General features: G+C 41.7%; 2 protein-coding genes across 7 annotated transcripts; both read right to left on the reverse strand.

The window, feature by feature from the left end:
- Positions 1-1681: 1681 nt before the first annotated feature.
- On the reverse strand, positions 1682-3865 carry LOC308095731 (glycerol-3-phosphate dehydrogenase, mitochondrial-like; the record flags this gene model as incomplete). Its single annotated transcript, XM_080442772.1, has 1 exon — positions 1682-3865. One exon carries the CDS (start codon positions 3863-3865, stop codon positions 1682-1684), a length of 2184 nt encoding a protein of 727 aa, XP_080298898.1.
- Positions 3866-10079: 6214 nt separating this feature from the next.
- Positions 10080-21937, reverse strand: jtb (jumping translocation breakpoint). 6 transcript variants are annotated; one of them, XR_013934076.1, is made up of 7 exons: positions 21751-21937; positions 19077-19487; positions 15382-15416; positions 14553-14641; positions 13274-13353; positions 10969-12166; positions 10080-10930 (listed from the first exon to the last, which is right to left on the reverse strand). XR_013934076.1 is itself a non-coding variant. In XM_080442878.1 (6 exons), exons 2-6 carry the CDS (start codon positions 19163-19165, stop codon positions 12010-12012), a joined length of 444 nt encoding a protein of 147 aa, XP_080299004.1. In that variant the 5' UTR covers positions 19166-19487; positions 21751-21937; the 3' UTR covers positions 10080-12009. The 6 variants fall into 6 exon arrangements, 5 of the variants coding, with proteins under 5 accessions (XP_080299004.1, XP_080299002.1, XP_080299003.1 ...); XM_080442878.1 differs by having other exon boundaries at positions 10080-12166; positions 13274-13350; positions 14553-14638; XM_080442876.1 differs by having other exon boundaries at positions 10080-12166; positions 14553-14638.
- Positions 21938-22158: the final 221 nt, after the last annotated feature.

A 22158-nucleotide genomic window follows, 5' to 3' on the forward strand; every position in this document is an offset into this window, starting at 1 on the left:
GGAAGCAAGAACCTTCTGTTTACTTCTAACAGACAGATCTCCTGGGCCACAGACAGACAGATGTCACTGTCCCAACTAAACATCTAGGGGGAAATAAAGAGGAAGAGTCACACACTGAATTTGTACTCGCAAAATGGTACTTATTGAACCAACGTCTTCAGGGTTGTATAAGTATATTTAAAGGTCATTATACATTGCATTGTTACTGATACATTTTTGGTTCAAATTAACTTGATGAAACATTTTCATGTACACTTATTTGAGTAACTGACACTGCCTAACTGACACTAAACTTATCCCACACTACGTCCTGCCACCATAGACAATTATAAATCTAAAGACCTGACTTTTTTCTCTTGCTTTTAACTCGTTTTGAGGATGCCCTATGGTTTATGCTTTTCTGTCAAGTCCACTACAGTATGTGAATACAATTAAATTATTCATAATTGCATGTTTTTTTAAATACCCATACTCTACACGTTAATTTGTTTCTCTAAACTTTATATTTTCCTTGATTAAACTTTTTGGATTATGGATGTACGGTATTATGGCTATCACGCTGTTGGTCATCTTTGATTGAAATGCACTTAGGGTCACAACTTGCTGTTGTTTTAAAATGTGCTTTATGATTAAAGATGTCTGACCGGCTTCGAACGCTATCAAGGTACTGAATGGGACATTATCACGTTTTATCAGACCATTGAATGGGCAAAGTAGGCGACATACTGACCTACCCGTGATTTATCAAACCATTCATTGGCCGTAATGAGGAGATACTGACCTACCCAGAGGCAGAGCAGTCCCACAACATGATTTACGATTCTGTGCATATCGGTATATAGCTCGGTTTGCAACGTTCGGGACGGCAACTCGCTCGCTTTAGCTCGCTTGGTGGTCCCTCTCGTGGCTCTAGTTCGCTTGAGACTGCGCGCCTCTAAACCGAAAACTAACTTTATATAAGTCATCTCCGTCGGTAGGTCAGTATGTCCTGATAACACCCAATGAATGGTCTGATAAATCGCAGGTAGGTCAGTATGTTGCCTACTTCACCCATTCAATGGTCTGATTCAACGTGATAATGTCCCATTCAATGCATTGATGTCTACTGTACATGAGCACATGGTGGTTCCTATTTCTAACATTCCACTTTCAAGCACAGCCCTTTAACATTATTGACCGGGGGATTTCCGGTGCCCACTCTAGGTATTATAATAACTCTATGACGGCTCCTAGGAGCCTAACTCAAGAAGACGGCCTGTGTGTCTATCTGTATGCAGCTAATATCGCACACGGCAGAACCATTGTAATTGAGGGCGGCATAGCTGAATGGTTAGAGAGCCGGCCTGGGGAGCCCCTGTTGCCCCAGGTTCGATTCCGAGCAGTGCCAGATTCATTGTGAACATTGCCACTAGGCCAAGGAAGTAAATACATTTATAGTATAGTTGCTGTCGGGAAGAAACCGCTTATCTCCATATTTTAACTTTTTATGTTTTTTTGTAAATTAATCATGCTGGTGTCGCACAAAAGTAGCAAAAATGACTGCAACGTGTTTTGAGCTTGTAGATCCTCACATAGTGACGCATAATGCGCTTGAACAAAAAATAAAATGGGGCCTAAGTGTTTAAAGTGTCCCCCCCGGACCGCACTTCGAGAACCACTGACGCAAACAAACAAACAGCGGTTAGACCCCGCCTCCGCTGCGGTCCACGGACACGGGCGCCCGCTGGTCCAGGCTCTGCTCGGCCCTCTTCATGAGCGCGGCCAGGCGGCTGTCGGACACCTTGCCCTTCTTCACGGCGCTCATCAGCTGCAGGAACTCGTCGTATTGGACCTGTCCGTTCTTGGTGAGGTCCACGTCGTTCAGGATGTCGTGCAGCGTGTCCTCGTCTATCTGGAAGTCGACGCTCTGCAGCACCCGCTGAACGTCCACGGTGGTGATGAAGCCCTTGTTGTCTTTGTCGAACTTCTGGAAGCGGTTCTTGTACCTCGCCATGTCCTGGTAGTCCAGGCTGATCTCGGCCTTCTTCAGCTGCTCCGAGCGCCAGTGGTGGCCCATCTCTCGGTACAGGAAGGTCTTCGCCGCCTCCAGCTCGGCCGCCTTCCGCTCCTCGCCCCAGCCCAGGTGCTTCGCCATGATTTCCGCGACGCGGGGCAGCGCCTCGTAGGCCGCCTGCACGTTCAGGAAGCCCAGGCGCGTCCGGCGTGCGATGACGTCGACGACGGTGCAGGCGTACTCCTTGGCGACGGCATACTGCACCTCGCTCTCGATGTAGGGGAACTCCGGAACCAGCCTCCGGCCGATGACGGGCCACCTCTTCCCCGTCACCTCGCCCAGCTTGGCCACGTCGAAGGCTTTCCCCCCGTACGTGGACGCCAGGTGCTGAGCCACCTCGTCCTCCATGCCGTAGTCCTGGACCAGGCGTATGTAGAGGGTGGGGGACCAGCCTTTGGCCCCCTCCAGCGTCAGACCTCGAGTCCTGACGGGACCGGCCGTGAGCCTGTGGGCTTTGATGGCCGAGTCCAGAGTCTCCTCCGCCATGGCACGGTACGTGGTCCACTTCCCGCCGGCGATGGTGACCAGGCCGCTGTCACTGACGTCGACCACGTGGTTCCTGCAGATGGACTGGGTGTCTTTGGAGTTGGGGTCGGTGACCAGGGGGCGGATGCCGCTCCACGCCGCCATCACGTCCCCCCGGCGCACCTCCACGTCGGGGCTGATGTAGCTGCGGATCTCGCTCAGGATGAAGTTGATGTCATCCTCGGCAGGCACCGGGTGGTCCGTCACGGCGGTGGGCGAGTCGGTGGTCCCGGCGATGGTCATCCTCTGCCACGGCAGGAAGAAGATGACGCGGCCATCGCTGGTGGCCGGGTCCAGCAGACCCATCTTGTTGGGACTGTAGTACCCGGGGATGACGATGTGGACGCCGGCGCTGGGCTGGCAGATGTCGTCCAGCTCCCGGTCGTCCATCTTCCTCAGGGAGTCGGTGAACGGGCCGGTGGCGTTGATCACACACCTAGCCCTCACGTCGAACTCGTCCCCCGTGAGGACGTCCCTGCAGCGGGCGCCGCACACCCTCGCTCGGCCCGTCTCCGGATCGGCGGTCTTCAGCAGGTGGAGCACCTCGGTGTAGTTGGCCACGGCCGCTCCGTGGCGGGCGGCCGAGAGAGCGATGGCCAGGTTCATGCGGGCGTCGTTGTGCTGCCCGTCGTAGTAGACGATGGCCCCCGCCAGCCCGTTCTTCCTCAGCATGGGGAACTCCTCCAGGGCTTTGGACTTGCTGAGCACGTAGCTGCTCTTCAGGCAGTGCGAGCCGGCCACCAGGTCGTACATCTTGATGCCCGCCCAATAGTACGGCAGCTGCCACCACTTGTAAACGGGCAGCATGATGGGCAGCATGGTGGAGAGGTGAGGGGCGTTCTCCAGAAGGTTGGCCCGCTCGACGAGAGACTCTTTCACCATCATGTACTGTTCGTAGTCCAGCTTCATGAGCGCTTTCTGCAGGTAGCGCACCCCTCCGTGGATCAGCTTGGTGCTGCGGCTGCTCGTTCCCGACGCGAAATCGTTCCTCTCCACCATCGCGGTCTTGAGGTTGCGTGTCACGGCGTCCAAGGCGCATCCCGCTCCGGTGGCGCCGCCTCCCACCACCAGAACGTCAAAAACATCGGTGTCTTTCAGCCTGGCGAGCTGCTCTTGACGCGTCGGGAGCTGGTCCGTGAACGGGACGTCGAGCTCCGCTGCCGCTGCAACGTCAGCCAGCCGTGCCCGTCTGGTCCTGTAGGCTGAGAAATGCGATAGGCCGCAGAGCGTGCCGATTGTGCCGCCGCCAATGATGGCTGTCCGTTTCGCGGCGTTCCAGAACCCCATGGAACAGATCTCCTTGTTCAGGGACGACTAAACGTCTTGCAAAGTGTTCAAATACAGGGCAGGGCGTCAACTGGGAAGATCAGTTATACTCCGCCTATTGCCTCGGGCAAGACGTAACACTGGCGTAGCTCAAACCGTTGCCCAAATATGGATGTATGGTGTTTGTAGGTTAGCCTTAAAGACCCGAGGATGAAGGATACTTTGGGAATCGGAGGTTCTTGAAGGAAGAGTTTTGTCATCATAGTGAGGTCATGATGAGTCAGACATGCCCAAATATGGAATTCCAGGTCAGACATGCCCAAATATGGAATTCCGGGTCAGACATGCCCAAATATGGAATTTCTGGTCCGGGGACCCCCAAGGGTCTGTAACTCTGAGAGTTACATCAATACTGGCACTCGGGTGGGTCTGGAGGTTCGAATCCACCATTCGGCTTTGTCGAACGTTTACACAAACACAATTGGCCCGTGTTCGGAGGAGGGGGATTTATTTTTTAAATAATACAAGTTTTCAAATAACTGTAGTCAAGTATTTGCCTATAGTAGAATAAAAGTGCAACAGTAAAGTATTACCAAAAAAATCACTCTAGTAAAATAAATGTACCTCAAAATAGTACTTATTTACTCATTTACTCAAGTGCGTGTTTGAGTAAATGTACTTAGTTACTTTCCTCCACACTACAGACAGGCTTACGTCAAGCCTCAATCACGTGATGGTAAATCCTTTTAGATCTTCTTATAGCTCAATTCTTCAGACAGAGGGGATTAGGAGGAATGCTGTTGTGTTGGTATTTGTATCTAGTTTGTTTTGTTGATCATTCAGACAGATCTAAAACGCTGATGAAAGGGTTAGTTTCATTTAGTCATTTATAAAGAGTCAGATTAAAACTCGTTCAAGGAAGCTGCAAGAAACAATAGTTGATTTAAAAAACTGAAGAAAGAGCCCTGCGCGCATTTCAGAACCGCGGACAGCGGCCGTGGGCGGTGTTACACAGAGATTGGTGACCTATCGATTCCGACCCTATACGTTTGACTTCATACGTTGACTCTATCCAGCATGAAGTCCTACTGACATGTTGAAATGCATCTCTGGACAACTATAACTGCATTTAAAGTCTCATGTTTGTGTGTTGAGAAAGATCTTCGTTGTATGTCAACAAGCGTGAGTAACGGATTTTAATAGGTCACCGATTTTGGTGTTGCCAACAGTTGGGAGTTTTTTGACCAGACAGTGGAAATGGAACCATTAAGTCTCGCGACACTTTGAGACACAGCGTCAGCAGAACGAACGGAGAACATGGCACATCTTATCGCGAGACTTGTGTTGGTATTTGTGCTGCTGTGGTGTCTATTATCAGAAGACTTTGCTGTTCAGGCCAGTCTGCCAGAGAGACCCAATGGAAAGGTCAGACTTGTGCATAAAATATACCAAGGTTATTGGCACTGTTAGCAGTGAATATGATAATGGCACATCAGTAGGCTACATATACTGTGCAATTACTGCAATATAACTTCAGTTTTGTGCAATTATTGCAATATAACTTCAGTTTGATGATTTTCAAAGATATTGTAATGTAAATGACTACCCTTGAACATTCCTATTTTGGGCATGTCATTGTAGGTGGAAATACTGACATGATACTGATCTGATATTGACCATGATACTGACATGATACTGACATGATATTGACCAAGATATTGACCAAGATATTGACCATGATACTGACATGATACTAACATGATACTAACATGATACTGACATGATACTGACCATGATACTGATCTGCTATTGACCATGATACTGACATGATACTGACCATGATACTGATCTGCTATTGACCATGATACTGACCATGATATTGACCATGATATTGACCATGATACTGACATGATACTGACCATGATACTTACACAATACTGACATGATACTGACTCAAAACTGACATGATACTGACATGATACTGACCATGATACTGACACAATACTGACCATGATACAAACATGAAACTGACCATGATACATGGTCAGTATCATATCAGTCTCATGGTGTAATAATCACATAACAGTCCAGTTTAATGTAAATTCTGATATTTGGAAATCGATTAGATGTTTTCTAAATTACACAATACACAATACAAATAAATCTTACATTTTAATTGGGTCTGGGGGGCTACCATAAGGGGCCTAGATATTGGATAAGGGACACTTGCCCAAAAAGTTAGAAACACTTATGTATTTACTGTATGTATATAATATTACATTCCATCCATTTTTTCCAAATGTATTTAAATGAAATAGATTGTTTGATGTCTGGTCAGGTTGTTCATGACGACCACACACACAGTCCTGTCAGCCACCAGTTACACCACCAGTTGAACAGACTTCCTGGTGTATGTCGAAGACTCCGCAGACGCAGAATCACTGTGCTGGTAACATAAACAGTGATGTGTTCGTGTGTGTGTGTGTGTGTGTGTGTGTGTGTGTGTGTGTGTGTGTGTGCGCAGTGGTGGAAAGTAACTAAGTACATTTACTTGAGTACAATTTTGAGGTATTTGTACTTTACTTAAGTATTTCCAATTTCCAATACTTTTACTTCTACTCCACTACATCTCAGAGGCAAATATTGTACTTTAACTCCACTACAATTATTTTTAAACTTTAGTTACTTTTCAGATAAATCATGATATTATGAAACATACATTAACCCCTTTATTTTATACGTAGGCTATTTGAAAATAGGCGATATAAGCTCACAACACGTCGCATTGCGACACGTTGTGAGCTTGTAGATCTGCTATTTTCAAACATTTTAGTACTTTTACTTTTGGTACTTTTTTTGGTACATTTTGACTTTTGTAATTTTAATCAAGTCAATTTTTTATTCTGGACTTTTACTTGTAACAGAGTATTTCTATATTGCAGAATTGATACTTTTACTTAAAAGGATACTTCACTTTCACATAAAATAAACATTAAAAATATATATTAAAAAAAAATGAAAGAAGTTATGGCAAAAATAAAGGCCCCCTCACACATTAGTAGGACACTCTAATGCGTGAGGGGGCCATGAATTTTCCATAACTTTTTTCATTTATTTTTAATATATTTTTTAAATGTTTCCCCGGCCCTAAAGTGAAGTATCCCTTTAAGTTGAGAATTTGAGTACTTTCCCCACGTGTGTGTGTGTGTGTGTGTGTGTGTGTGTGTGTGTGTGTGTGTGTGTGTGTGTGTGTGTGTGTGTGTGTGTTCGGGGCTCAAATCTTACCAGACTGAGGTGGTCCCAGTTCACGGTCCAAATTGTGAGAAAATAGGACAGCGGTGCCATCTAGTGTCCAAATGGTGTAACATCCTAATAAGTTTGTCCCCAGGACGTAGAAATTATCAGTAGCCTAAATCAATTTATCAATCAAGGAGGTGGAGCACTGTACCTCATGATATATAAATGTCAATTTTTATTTAGTTTTCAATGTTTTTATATTTTAAATTTTGTCTTCTCTTCTCTTTATGTCAATGTCACCTATAGTGATATTTACCAAATAAGTATGCCAGGTTGAAAGTGGCTATTGGATATATTTTATATGATTGAAATTATAATAATTAAATGATCTTTTCTTTCATCTACTTTGCAACATGTTCATGTCATTGTGTGTGTGTGTGTGTGTGTGTGTGTGTGTGTGTGTGTGTGTGTGTGTGTGTGTGTGTGTGTGTGTGTGTGTGTGTGTGTGTGTGTGTGTGTGTGTGTGTGTGCGCGCTTGTTTTGCTATACAAATGTCCCCACAAGTGTAGTAGAATTTAAGAAATAGACGCTGTGAGGAATATTTTCCTGGTTCTCACAAGATAAATGGTTGTTTTATGGTTAAAACATACTTTTAGAGATGGGTTTAGAATTAGGAAAATATTTGGGTTGGGGTTAGGATTAGACATTTAGAGGTTGGGTTTAGAGATTAGAGATAGTCATGCTTGATTTATATACTTAAGCAGATATACGAGCTTGTAGATCGGCTATTTCTCGGTACACTAACACAGTGATTCCCAACCTTTTTTCGAGGACCCCCTAGCCCCATATGAGGCCACAGACCCCCAATTGAACATTTTCATCTCTGAGACCCCATCTATGCTGTAATATCCTCAGGGAAAAGCATACCAAAACATTTGGTTCCATTCGTACACTCTTGAGTTACAGACCAGAAAGGGTCCATTTGGACCCCTGGGGGTCCCCGAACTCGACGTTGAGAAACAGTGCACTAACACGACACCAGCACGCAACTTATTTTTCGGCTTTAGGCTTCTGGTTAAAAGAGCCCAAGAAATTGCATTGACCTAAAATGTTGATGTTATCACAAGTATAGTGATACAAATGTATGTGTGTTTCAGTGTAATGTCATCAAGTACTGCTCCGCATCGCTGGGGATCAAACCGGGACATCTGTGCCGCTGTCCCAAGGGGTCCAAATGCTCCCATTTCTTCCTGAAGAGCCTCTGACCTCAGGATGCAACATTTAACTGAGTGCTGGTAACCAACTATACCATCGATCAGGAGAGAGAACTCATACAGTATCAGTGGTGTAAAGTAACTAAGTACATGTATTCAAGTACTGTACTTAAGTACAATTTTGAGGTATTTTTTTTTACTTTACTAGAGTATTTTCCAATTGTCTATAATTTTACCTCTACTCCACTACATCTCAGAGGCAAATATTGTACTTTTACTCCACTACAATTATTTGAAAACTTTAGTTACTTTGCAGATATAAATTATTACATTATAAAACATACATTAATCACTTCAGCCCTATTTTATACCTAGGCTATTTGAAAATAGACGATCTACAAGCTCACAACGCGTCGCATCGCGAGCTTGTAGATCAGCTATTTTCAAACATTTTAGTAGGCTACTTTTACTTTTGGTACTTTAAGTACATTTTGATACCAGTAATTTTGCTCAAGTATTTTTTTAATTCCAGACTTTTACTTGTAACAGAGTACTTCTACATTGCAGTATTGATACTTTTACTTTAGTAAAACATTTGAGTACTTTTTCCACCACTGTACAGTATACAAGGTAAACAAGTGGAATTGCAAATGACTGCTCACCAAAACAAATGAACAGATGGAACACAAGCTGATTTCTTTTTATGGGGAGTTCTCTCCTCATTGGATGACATGTGTAACCCGCCTGAAAATGTATTTTCTGTTCACCATTAGAGCTGGAGAGAGGGGAGACCCCTGTAACTGAACAAACACTCTATAGCAATGATTACTATCACAACATAAAGCTTTAATCTTTCAACTAAAAACATTTGTTTTTATCAACAAATATCAGTGCTAATTGAAAGGTTCCTAACGTTGGTCAGTCCTGAGCCAAACATGTAATTCTTTTTTTAAATACATTAATTTAATTTAGCAACAATATTACTCTGTGGGGGCATGTGAATCTAAGTTTTGCTGAGCAGCGATTTGAGTCCGTTTTTACTCTACATGCTTGTAATGTGACTGAAATAGTGTTCAAAGTGTTAACAGTGTTATTTTTGTTTTATTCAATTTAATCCTGCTGTCAACTCCATGCACTTTAATGTCATTCAACAAGTCGTTTTATTACATGTTGATTTAAATGCAGTATTGTTTTGAAATTGTAACACTGACATGTTTACATTTACTGCTAAACTATTAAAGAATAGTTCAGAAATATGGTCTGTCGGATGATTCTTGATAATGACTATCAGCCCTGAAAAAGAAAACAGTCTTAAGTCATTGACTAGTGTTGGGATCCTTTAGGATTGTTACGATTCCGGTTCCTTAGCGATTCCCTCTGAACGGTCCCGTTCCTTAACGTTCCCTTTAACGACTCCTATATATATTTTAAAATATATATAATATAATATAATTTTGGCCATCATTATAATATTTTTTTATAAACACAAATTCAAATCACTCATACAGTATTGCATACATATTATTGTAGTGGTTCTCAAAGTGAGGTCCAGGGTTACTTACAGGTCTGTAACTGTGTACAAATTACACCATCTGGACCATGGGGGGGGGGGGTTACCAGGGGATCCCCAGCAAAATTAGTTAGCAAATTGTCACAATCATTTTAACCACTTATCCATATTTTATACTTTGGCTATTCAAAATTAGATATACAAGCCCGTAGCGTGGCACTGAGTGCCGTGCTATGAGCTTGTAGATCTGCAATCTTTTTTAGATTTTTAGAAAAATCTTTAAAATGCGTGCAAATCTTGAAATCTTTTTTTTTTAAGAAGAACAATTTGAGCACAAATCTTTGCTTCTGGGGGTCCCTGGCACAACATATGTTCAGGTGGGGGGTCCGCGGCCACATACATATCAATTTGGGGGTCCTTGACAGGTTTGAGAACCACTGGTTTAACGCAGTGGTTCTCAGTGCAGGAAGCCCCTTACCCTCTGGAACTATTAAAAAATAGCAGATATACAAGCGCATAGCGCGGCACCGAGTGCCGCGTTATGAGCTTGTAGATCTGCTTTTTTTTTTTTGTCATGTAAAGTTTGTGCAAATCTTTGAAAATATATAGATATTTTAAAGCGAACATTCTTTGCTCAAATCTTAGCTTCTGGGGGGGGGGTCCCTGGAACAAAATACTTTACAAATGTTCGCTTTAAAAATATATTCTATATATCTTTCAAAAATAGCAGCTCTACAAGCTCACTCGGTGTCGCGCTATGAGCTTGTATACCTGCTATTTTTGAATAGCCAAAGAAATCTAAAATGACAGAGATGGGTTAAAGATATGTTTATAATATATTTTTGCGAAACGGAAATTGATGACGGCTTCCGCTCTCGGCCTTCGGGATGTGTAGCTCCAGACTCTATGTAGCATTCGGAGGTTGTGGAATAGTTGTCTGGCCACGTGAGACTAAGTCCGCACTGAAGAGACACTTCACACAGGCTGTTGGGCAGCTAGTTTGTTTATTTACTTGTTGATGTAAAGCATCCTTGGGTCCCTTGAAAGGCGCTATATAAGTTATTACTACATTTCTCAATCTTGTTTTTATTTCAGGTACCGCCATAACTCTGAGAGTGCACAGGTCTGTTTAGTTCCATTTGCACACTCTCAGAGTTACAGACCTGTGGGGGTCCATTTGGACCCCCCCCCCCCCCCCCCAAGGAACCCTGAGGGTATTCATGTTGGATCTGGAACTCTAAATTACACCATTTTAACCACTTAAAAAAACCTATATATTCTGTTGTACATCGAATGGCGAAAATAGCTGATCAACAAGCTCACAACTAGACATTGTGCGCTTGTAGATGGGCTATTTCCTCCCGAATGTTTGCCTATTTTGGCTGAACGTTCACCTATTATGGCATGCCCAGGACAAGGATGCCAGGGTTCATGTTTGCGCGCAAACACACACACACACACACACACACACACACACACTCTAATTCAATAACATCATAAAATGTCAGTTGAATAAATAATGTTGACGTTTTGACCAACAGGAATCACATTTATCCATCACGTTCCAACGCTCACAGTCTCTCTTTCCGTGACAACAAGTGGTGAAAATTACATTTTGGGTTCATTTTTGTCAACTCTGGGGGGAAAAAAAGACGGCTTTTCAAAACCGTCGTCAAAAACGGAAGATGATAAAACATGGATTTATAAAGTCCACTTGCAGTGTCGGCGGTGTGATGCTAACAGCTAGCCATGCAGTCCCACTGCGGTCCAGTCCCGTCCGGTCTAAGATCCCGTTCCAGATACCAGTTTTGGAGCAGTACAATCCCAGTACGAGCCAAAGTCTAGTCCAGACCTTTACCTAGGTCTCGGTTTCCAAATGGACCTTACAGGTCCGTAACGCCGAGAGCGTACAAATAGAACCAAATGAACCAACCAAGGGTCCATTTGTTAAATTAACACTGAGGATTTTACAGTTTTGACTGGGGTCCCCGAGAGATCAAATGGGGGGTCCGTGGTCTAATGCATATCGAACCGGGGGGGTCGTTGAAATGAAAAAGAAAAAAAATAAGCTTGAGAATCACTGGGTCTGGTCTCTGTCCAGTCTTAAGATGTGATTCCCAGCCCCTCTCGGGTCCACGGTCTTGATACTGGAGTGTTAAGACTTTCCACCTGGGTCCTAAAGAAAGGGACATCCGAGGAGGTCCTTAGATGGATTCGATCTGCCGTCGGACCTTCTCCGACGCCAGCCGGTCCAGGGAGCGTTGACGGGCGACCACCACCAGGGCGAAGACGACCGTCAGAGACAACATGACCGCCTCGAACTTCCAGAACAGATGCTCCTCCATCACGGTAGAACGACAGCTAGAGAGAGAGCGAGAGAATACATTTTATTGCAATTTTTGCATGCGAGATTTCACATTCAACAATTGTAAACCATAAATACTACTAAATAATAATATTACACTATTGACCGACAGACTGATACTGTTTGTCTCTGTAGGACCATAGACTTAGAAAAAGAAGAAAAAGAGGCCTAAGGGGACATGACCGTTTCTACAGACCCATTTTGAAGCCTGTACTTACTTAACCCATTAACTCTCTCAGTGCCAGACCCCGAGTTATCCCGAGTTTTAGGGTTATACCCTCAGTGCCAGAACGAGAAATCCCGAGTTAAAAAAAAAAAAGTGTTCAGAACCCAAGATATCATTATCTGAAGATTTGCAGCTCCATCCACTCTTTGTTTAACCTATAACTGAAAAGGGCTGTATCTCGCTTCCTAAGCACTTTTTTTTTACTTTGAAAAAAAAAAAGAAAAAAGTTGGCATGGTTCGCAATAAAAAAAAAATGTCATTGGCACTGAGAGAGTTAAGACCGGGAACGCATCTGTGTGTCATTTTTAGATTTCTTTGGCTATTCAAAAATAGCAGATATACAAGCTCATAGCGCGGCACCGAGTGCCTTGCCATGATGTTACTAAGGTGGACAAGGAATAAAAAAAGAATTGCTCCATTGATTAGAAATTGATCATTCTAAATATACTTCCTCATTGACTTACATTGTACGATAAAACAGCTCTCAAAGTCACTCTTTTTGTGTGACTGGATCCACGGATCTGGATCTTCAAATAGTAAAATCAGCAGGAAGTCTAATTTTGTATAAAAAAACAGTACTGGGTTTGGTGATGTTCTATATTGTCTGTTTGTTTGTGTTCGTTTACATGCTAAAAGAGTGACGTTGAGAGCTGTTTTATCATACAATGTAAGTCAATGAGGAGCATACTTTGAATTATCAATTTCTAATCAATGGTGCAATTATTTTGGATTTCTTGTCCACCTTTGGAGTTACATCATGGAAAGGTAACTACACAACCCAAACCTCTACCAACGAGGTCTTTCCCTTTAAGGAGAACTCCTTCTAAGGCTATGGACCAGAGCTAGGACAGACAGACAGACAGACAGACAGACTAACCTCTTAAAGTCATCTTTGTTGGACTTGGTGCAGTTGACTTTCTCCACATAGCCTGTCAGTCCACAAGCTGACCACGACTTCTACGCGCACACACACACACACACACACACACACACACACACACACACAATGAGCTTTTTAGGTTTCCCATCAATGATAGATAGAGCTAAGACACTGTCACATAGACAAGTGGTTCTCAAGTGGGGTCCTTGAAGGTTTACAGGGGGCCCCCAGCTAAATTAGTTAATATAGTATTAAAATCAGTTTAACCACGTATACACTGTGGTGCATCTACTATTTATTTTTTTAAATCTTCAAAAGATGTGAACATTTATTGAAATATTTTAACAAACATAAATCTTAAATGGGGACCTCTGGCACAATATATTTTTAGATGGGGGTCTGCGACGTAACACATATTAATTTGGGGGTCCTTGACCAGCCAACTAAATTTTTCAACTTAATAAATAATACAGTGCTATTGACCACCCTTTATGTCTGTGTGTAGGCCTTACAAATATTGAACCAATGAAAAGTATTAAAAAAGCGCTTCTGACTAACAAACCTCCTAACTCCATTGGATCCTCAAACTGTCGGTCAAACCACCTAACGCCAACTTTGGAGATGTTTTTTTCCATCATTGATTAGAATGACGAAGTCAGACGGAAAAAAAACCCTTAGTGGTCAAAAACCTCCCAACTTCACTTGAGCTGTATTTGGGCACATTCAAGTATTCAAAGTCACCATACCAACTTTGATGAGGCAGTATAGTGTTGTTCTAAAGACATGTTTTTTGTTCATATCCTGAAAAGTAAATATTTTGGACATAGCTGGTTTCAGCAGAGATATACTTAATAGGCTCTATGCACAGCAGCCATATTGGAAAGAAATTGAGCCTCTTCTTACTTCCTTCACAGGTGTTACCAATGATTCTAATGAAGGCTCTGTTCCATTCTGGCCAGGGTGTTGATATTGTGCATGTTATGCTCCATTTTGGTTCCCAAATGGCCCCTTGTGGTGGGTGTGTAACTCTGAGTGTACAAATGGAACCAAATGGACCCGTGAGGGTCCATTTGGTCCATTTGTACACTCTCAGAGTTATGGGGGTCCTTGAAAATAAGACAACCACTGTGCCACACTAAATGGAACAGGGCCTTAATTAGTATTATTGGTAACACCTGTGAAGGAAGTAAGGAAGGGGCCCACAATTCATTCCCAATATGGCTGCTGTGCATAGAGCCTATTAATGAATCTACTGTCACACAGTAAAGAGACTCACAGTCATGAAGGCGGTGCACTGGGAGCACTCTGCTGTCACCACAAACTCCTCCAGCATCCAGCAGGGGGCAGCGGCAGACTTACTAGCTGCTGGACACAACACCATGCATGGAAATCACATTATTAGACCAGTCATTACCCATAATGTACATACTGTTACAATAACATAATTAGGATTCTTACACTAGCTAGGACATTATATATTCCTAATTAGCCGTAATGCTACTTTATGTTATGAAGAACCAATGGTTGAAAAGACACAATGGTTGAAAAGACACAATGTCTTTGTGATTAGAAACAGATGTGTACTTCTGTACTGTAAAGGCAAGAAAGTTTTATATTATTAGTGGTTTCCAGTGAGTTAGCATTAGTTATATATAGGCCTGTCACAATTATAACAGAAGTGCCTAATCGCAATTATTTTGCATATAATCGCAATTATTTTGCATATAATCGTCATAAACATTTCCATGTTACATTTTTTAAAAATAGCAGAAATAGCTGATCTACAAGCTTACAACGCGTCGTAAGCTTGTAGATCAGCTATTTCAGCTATTAAAAAGAAAAAGTATAAAATTATTAAATATGTCAGTAATTTTGTTGTATTGAAGTTATTTGTCATATCTGCCCTGCGATGTCTTTATTACATAGCTTAAAAGGCCAAACAGAAATAAAAAACGGTCCAATATGTAATGCAATGAACACAATTCAATCGCTAATCGCAATTATTTGTATGACAATGAATCGTCAACTGTTGTAATGGTGACAGCCCTATATATTACTAGTTGTACCAATGAGTTAGTATTATATGATATTATTAAGAGTCGTACCTGGTGCCTCGCTGAGCAGGGCTGCTCCAAACACCCTGGAAAATCAGATCAACAGGTGGATTAAAGCACAGATTAAATCTCACCCCCCCACACACTAGTGCCGTTTCCTAAACAAGTAACACTATGTGTAAAATGATGTTTTAGTAACATATTTTCCTGTTGTTCTACACACTGCCAACCAGTTGTAGAAATCACAGATTGAGGCTTTAACCTTTGCTTTTATGAAATATATGAGACCATTAGTGTTTTAGTGGAAGATGCTTCTGAACAGATTGCCAGTTTGACTCTGATCTTAAAAATAATCTTAAATAATCTAAAAAATAGCCGATCGATAGAAGACATGCAGGCTTCTATAGAATCCAATTGACTGACATCAGTCGTGGCGACTGAGAACTTTAAATCAATGAGATCAACAACAGGCTGTTTCACATCTTCACACTAAAGGTCTGCTCCGGGCCCGTTCGCCCAAAGGGACCCCAACCAGGCCTCAAATTGTGAGGGGCCCCAAAGTACGCTGTGAGGATATGACGTTTAAGACATTGTTCTTCACAGTTCACATCAAAGATCGGTCACGCGTAAATCTCTATTCACTTATTTGCTGCTGCATCACATAACTTGGCTTTGCGTTTATGCATGCCATTCTGCTGCTTTTGTGTCTGTGTAATGGCCAGTCGGTCAGAACACGGTAGCCTATTAACTCACCAGCTGCCAGAGTTATTTCAGATTTTTAGCTGTTGGCTGCCAGAGATTTTTCATTGAAAAACAAAAAGTACTCAGGAGCCGAGATACAGAATGTTTAAGTTTTAAGTTAACAAGGAAGTGGATAGGAGTCTAGATCTTCGAAAAATCATATCTCCTTGGTCTTTGGGTCAAATAAAAAAAACGCATATATGCGTTATTGGCAGGCAAGTGATGGATTCTAAAAAACGCATATATGCGTTATTGGCAGGCAATGAGTTAAATTATGTGAGCATTTTACTTGGTGTCACTTGAAGTTATGGAGACCTGAGGCCGATTCTATTTAAATTGTCTTCTAAAACCTTAACTTTTCTGAAAGAAATCTATAGCAAAAACTAAAATGACACAGATTCTTTATCGGATTGAAAGGTAGAACAACGTATAGGCTTTCCAGGTCTAAATGGGTTAATACAAGTACAACAAGTTTACCTCTTAGTCGTGTAATGCAATATGTGTGTTCTGTCTGTGCTTGCACAATCTGGGAACCCAGATCCAACTGAAAATGAAAAACAGCGACCTCTGCTGTTTGTTCTATGTCTGTTGGCTCTGGGAGGAAGTCGACGTAGCACACGTGCGCAAAGGAAACCGGGGTTTAGGTCTGCCTTCAGCTTTCACTTCCGGTGGGTGCCACTATATATTCATTCCCACTAACAATATTTCTACACGGAACACTAACACCACTTCTCCCAGAGACAGGGGTGTAGTGGAGGGGGGACGCGGGGGGACGGCGCTCCCTCACTTCTCTAACTGCCAAAAAATAAAAAAATAAACGATTTTCTTTTTTTTTATGATAAAAAATAAATAATCATTTGCACATTTAAAAGCAACAAATTTGTAAAAACAGCATGATATTGGGTTGTGCAGGTGAGATTTAGAAAACCCTGTGGGGTGGTCCACAGGACAAATAAGCTGACTTGGCAAGAGTCAGACTCAAGAGACCAAGACAATCTTTGCAGAAGGTGAGTAAGTAACAAAAAAACGAAAATAAAGTACCCAAATCCACGAAATTAACCGCAAAAAAAAATGAATTAAATAACATAACCCTAATCTAACCCTAACCCTAACCCTAAACCCGAAATAAAGTAACAAAAAAAACAATATAAAGTCCCCAAATCCGCGGAATTAACCGCAAAAAAGCGCGCGCGCGCGCGGTCCCGCATGCACGCGCGCGCAGGGACAGAGGTGCGCTCCCCCCCCCACTTCCAAAATTAGCACTACAACACTGCCCAGAGAACATGGATCGTTTTGGTTATAAGCCCACTTGTTTCTATGATGAAAGAGTAAGTTAAAATGTGAATATCTTTCCGTGGTTTTGTCTGCTCCGCGGACGCTATTGTTAAATTAGTTTGGGTTTGTTTCGAGGGGGAAAGATCGACGGACATGTGAATCCCGCCCACTACATTTGATTGGGTAAAGCGCGGCCTGCTTCCTGATCTGAAGGCACGCCCACTTGTAGCCAATGCGCACACGTTATGACGAACCTGGGGTTGGGTCTCGGGTAATGCTCTGGACAATAAATTGCAGAGCCTTTTCGGGTTGGGGCCTGAGCCAGGTTCCGACACCACGGGCCAGGCCAGGCCAGGCCTATGGCCCGTGGAGAGCTCTACTTCATACAACAAAACGGTTACTATTTGTGATTTCATCAACTACTGTATTTGCCCGTTTTAATCCAGTGCAAAGGTTGAGATAGTTTTCCACAATGCGGTGTAATAACTAATAATCAATTCGTAGTAACTGTGACATGACGACATCACATCCTGTGTGTAGCGCAATGTTTCTCAGCGTGAGGTCAGGGGACCACCAAGGGTCCAAATGGATCCTAAAAAGGTCCATTTGGTTCCATTTGTACACGCTCAGTAATTGTTAATTTGTTCAGTAATAGGAGTCTCCCTGTCTCTCCAGCTCTTTAATAAACAGAAAACACATTTTCAGGTAGGCGAAACATTTTCAGCCAATCAGGAGAGAGTATGTATTTATCAGCTTCATAGTGCTCCAGTTTCAATTGTGCATGCTCATTTATTTGTGTCATCACTTCCACTTGTTTAATCTATATCCTGACTGAGTTCTCTATCCTGATTGGATACAATTGGTATCCCGACCTGAAAATGCATTTTCTGTTTAATAAAGAGCTGGAGAGACATGAAGACTCCCGTTACTGAACAAACACTCTATAGCAATGATTACTATCAGAATATAGAACACTTTAACACTTTTTCAAAAATAGCAGATATACAAGCTCAGAGCGCGTCAAATCGTGAAATATTTTTGCAAATCTTATATAATTTTTTAAAAGCGAACATTTTTAACTTAGATCTTTGCTTCTGGGGTCCTTGGAACACAATATTTTGAGATAGGGGTCCATGGCCAAATACATATCATTTTGGGGGTCCTTTGATTGCAACATACGACATACGTTTTTCAGAAAACTGTTAGGATTTAGAAGACATTTGTAGAATCAGCCTCAGGTCTAAATGGGTTAACCCATTTAGACCTGGAAAGCCTATACGTTGTCATACCTTTCAATCCGGGAAAGCATCCGTGTCATTTTAGTTGTTACTATATATCGTCACTGTCAGGCAGAAACCTTGTATCTCGAAGTTTCAAATGTGTATGTTTTTTCATAAATGAAATTTTCATCATACAAGAGTGTTGCACTAAAGTAGTGAAAATATCCAATCTACAAGCACACAGCTTGCGCTTGTAGATCGGCTATTTTCACTACTTTAAATTGTTTTTAAAATAATTAAAAAGGAACAGTTTTGGGCGTACAAGGTTTCCACCCGACAACGACGATATATATAGCAACATGATTAAAAATATATATATACAATTTGAATCAAAAATTTAAGTTTTTCAGAAAACTTAGGTTATAGGATTCAGAGGGTGTTTTTTTTTTATCGGCCTCAGGTCTTAAGTGGGTTAAAAACAAATGGCTGTCGATGACGTCTGGGACCCACCTGAGAGAGACAAGCCCCCAGAACAGCGCGTGTAGAGCCAGAACGCGGGGTCTGAAGCACGCCACAGGAATCCTACAGTCCCCCTCCATGATCCTGTAGCGCCACCTGGTGAATGGACCAGCCACCCTGAAACACTCAGCACTACCCTTTTACTGACTACACCGACAACTAAAGTGATAGACTGAAACGATTCACTGACTAAAATGATAAGACTGAACACTTTACTGACTGGCAGGTTGACACTAACTCTCAGTGTTTGCTCTCGCTTCTTCAGTCAAGGCAGAATATTGTCACGGGAGCCATTCTTATTTTTATGTTTTACAACATGATGCGGTTTGAACGGACTGGACCGACACGACGCTGGCAGAGGTCACAGGTCAAGGGTCAGCATTACGGTTGCAGTGATTGAACCTGGAGGAGAGAGAGACACGGTCACGGTTAAGAGTTACAACACTCTTTCATGTTACTCCGTTTTGTGTGTATGTCTGTTGGTTTTTGTTTTAAAAAAAAAAAGGAAGCAATCCATATGTATGAACAAATGTATAATATAACCCTGTGCTTCACAATAAAAAAGATTTGAAACAAGAGTTACAACACTCTAATCCTTTTGTTTCTCCTATATCTCTAATCTCTCTCTCTCTCTGTCTCACTCACTCTCACACACACAGTGGTGTTAAAGGTAGGGTAAGTGATTTTCTTTGGTTAAAATAAGTATTAAATAGCTCTATATTCTGATAGTACTCATTGCTATAGAGTGTTTGTTCAGTAAAAGGAGTCTCCTTGTCTCTCCAGCTCTTTATAAAACAGAAAATGCATTTTCCTTTCAGTTTCAGTTTCATTTCCAATTTTATCCAATCAAGATAGAGAACTCAATCAGGATATAGATTAAACAAGTGAAATTGGAAGTGATGACACTAAGAAATGAGCAGGCAAAATTGGAACTGGAACACTATAAAAATGAAGCTTAAAAATGGGTACTTTCTCCTGATTGGCTGAGATTTTGACACCTACCGGAAAATGTATTTTCTGTTTATTAAAGAGCTGGAGAGACGGGGAGACTCCTGTTACTGAACAAACACTCTATAGCAATGATTACTATCAGAATATAGTGCTTTAACCTTTTAACAAAATACTTTTTGTTTTAACCCAAAAATATCACTTACCCTACCTTTAAGTAAGTACATGTACTCAAGTACTGTTCGTTATCCTACAATATAAAAGGGATAGTTCACCCCCAAAATGACTTTTTTTTCCTATCACCCCATGGAGATTTGAATTGTGGATGGATATTGTTTTGTTTTTGTCGCATTCCTGAGGCAATAATTTGATGACTGGCAGCGGTTCAGGTAGAAGACACAGAGTTTCCTTTGTGTCTCATACCGGAACCGCTGTCTACCGGTCCGCTGGTCATCAAATTATATTGGATTAGGAATGCGACAAAAACTAAACAATATCCATGAATGCAATTCTGCATGGGGTGACTAATTGATAGGAAAAAATGTAGGTTTTTAGGTGAACTATCCCTTTAACATAACTAACTCCCACATATCATTTAAGTCAGCTGTTCTCAAACGTTTTAATGTCAAGGACCCCCTAAATATCAAAGAAAATCCCTATTTCCGTTATTATTGATATGACATCAGTTTAGATGTTCACATTAACCTTGGATCAAGACTATCATAGATGCATTTTATCGAGTCTGACTTTTACCTTTGTACCTATGACATCATAAATTAATAGGTATCTATGATCTATAGATACATAGTTATGCAAATGACAAAATATATAAAATACATCTATGATGATATGTTCACATAACATCATTTGACTCCACAGACTGTTGTTTTACATTTTAACTATGAACTTCAACTTCAATCAGTTAGTTTAGCTAAAATTAAAAAAAAGACAAAAGCTTTTTTTTTTAGCTTTAACAGTTACACCCTCACATTAACATGTAATAAGTTAGTATTGTTATTATTAATAACAATCACCATATATTACCGATCGATGGACGTGGATTGGTGTTGTGTCAATAACTGTTACTTAGCAGTTAGCAGTGGTGTAAAGTAACTAAGTATATTTACTCAAATACTGTACTTGAGTAAAATTGAGGTTATTTTTTTACTTCACTGGAGTATTTTCAATGTTCAGTATTTTTACTTCTACTCCACTACATCTCAGAGGCAAATATTGTATGTATACTTCACTACAATTATTTGAAAACTTTAGTTACTTTGCAGATATACATTATTACATTATAAAACATACATTAACCACGTTAGCCCTATTTTATACCTAGGCTATTTGAAATAGCAGATCTACTGATCTGCTATATTCACACATTTTAATACTTTTACTGTTGATACTTAGTATATTTTGATGCCAATACTTTTGTACTTTTACTCAAGCAACATTTTGAACACAGGTCTTTCTTACTTGTAACAGAGTATTTTTTATGGTATTGATACTTTTACTTAAGTAACATATGTGAGTACTTCTTCCACCACTGTTAGTTAGCTAGTTAGTAGCATCAATACACAACATAACGGAATGGTGAGACTGTGTTTTAGCAGCCGATGCTAACAAGCTAACAATAGCCAACAGGCTAGATGAATAACAGTGTTTGGTTGGAGGCTAACGCTAGCTGGCTAGCTTAACAACAGCAGAGACTCACCGTTAAACAGAAGGTGACGAGCAGACTGACTGCGGTCAGTGAAGTTAACTTATGAAGCACTTTGTTTAAATAGTTGTTTTGTTGTTGTTGTTGTTGTTGTTGTTGTTGTTGTTCTCCTCTTAACGGGGAATCGGGGATGTTGAACTATCTGATGCTGGAAGTGTTAACGTAGGACTGCTGGCTGCTGACGTCATCACAGCGCGTAGTGTTGCCAGATTTTATGAGAGAAATAAGCAAACAGGGGCCAGTTGCACCACCTCACACTAAGTTCAAACTTAGCCTAGTTATAGCTTAACCACATTCAATCCGGGAAAGTATCTCTGTCATTTTAGATTTCTTTGGCTATTCAAAAATAGCAGATATACTAGCTCATAGCGCGGCACCGAGTGCCGCGCTATGAGCTTGTAG

This window comes from Gymnoscopelus braueri (genome assembly GCF_963280865.1).
Source record: "Gymnoscopelus braueri genome assembly, chromosome: 11".
Classification (NCBI taxonomy): Eukaryota; Metazoa; Chordata; class Actinopteri; order Myctophiformes; family Myctophidae; genus Gymnoscopelus; species Gymnoscopelus braueri.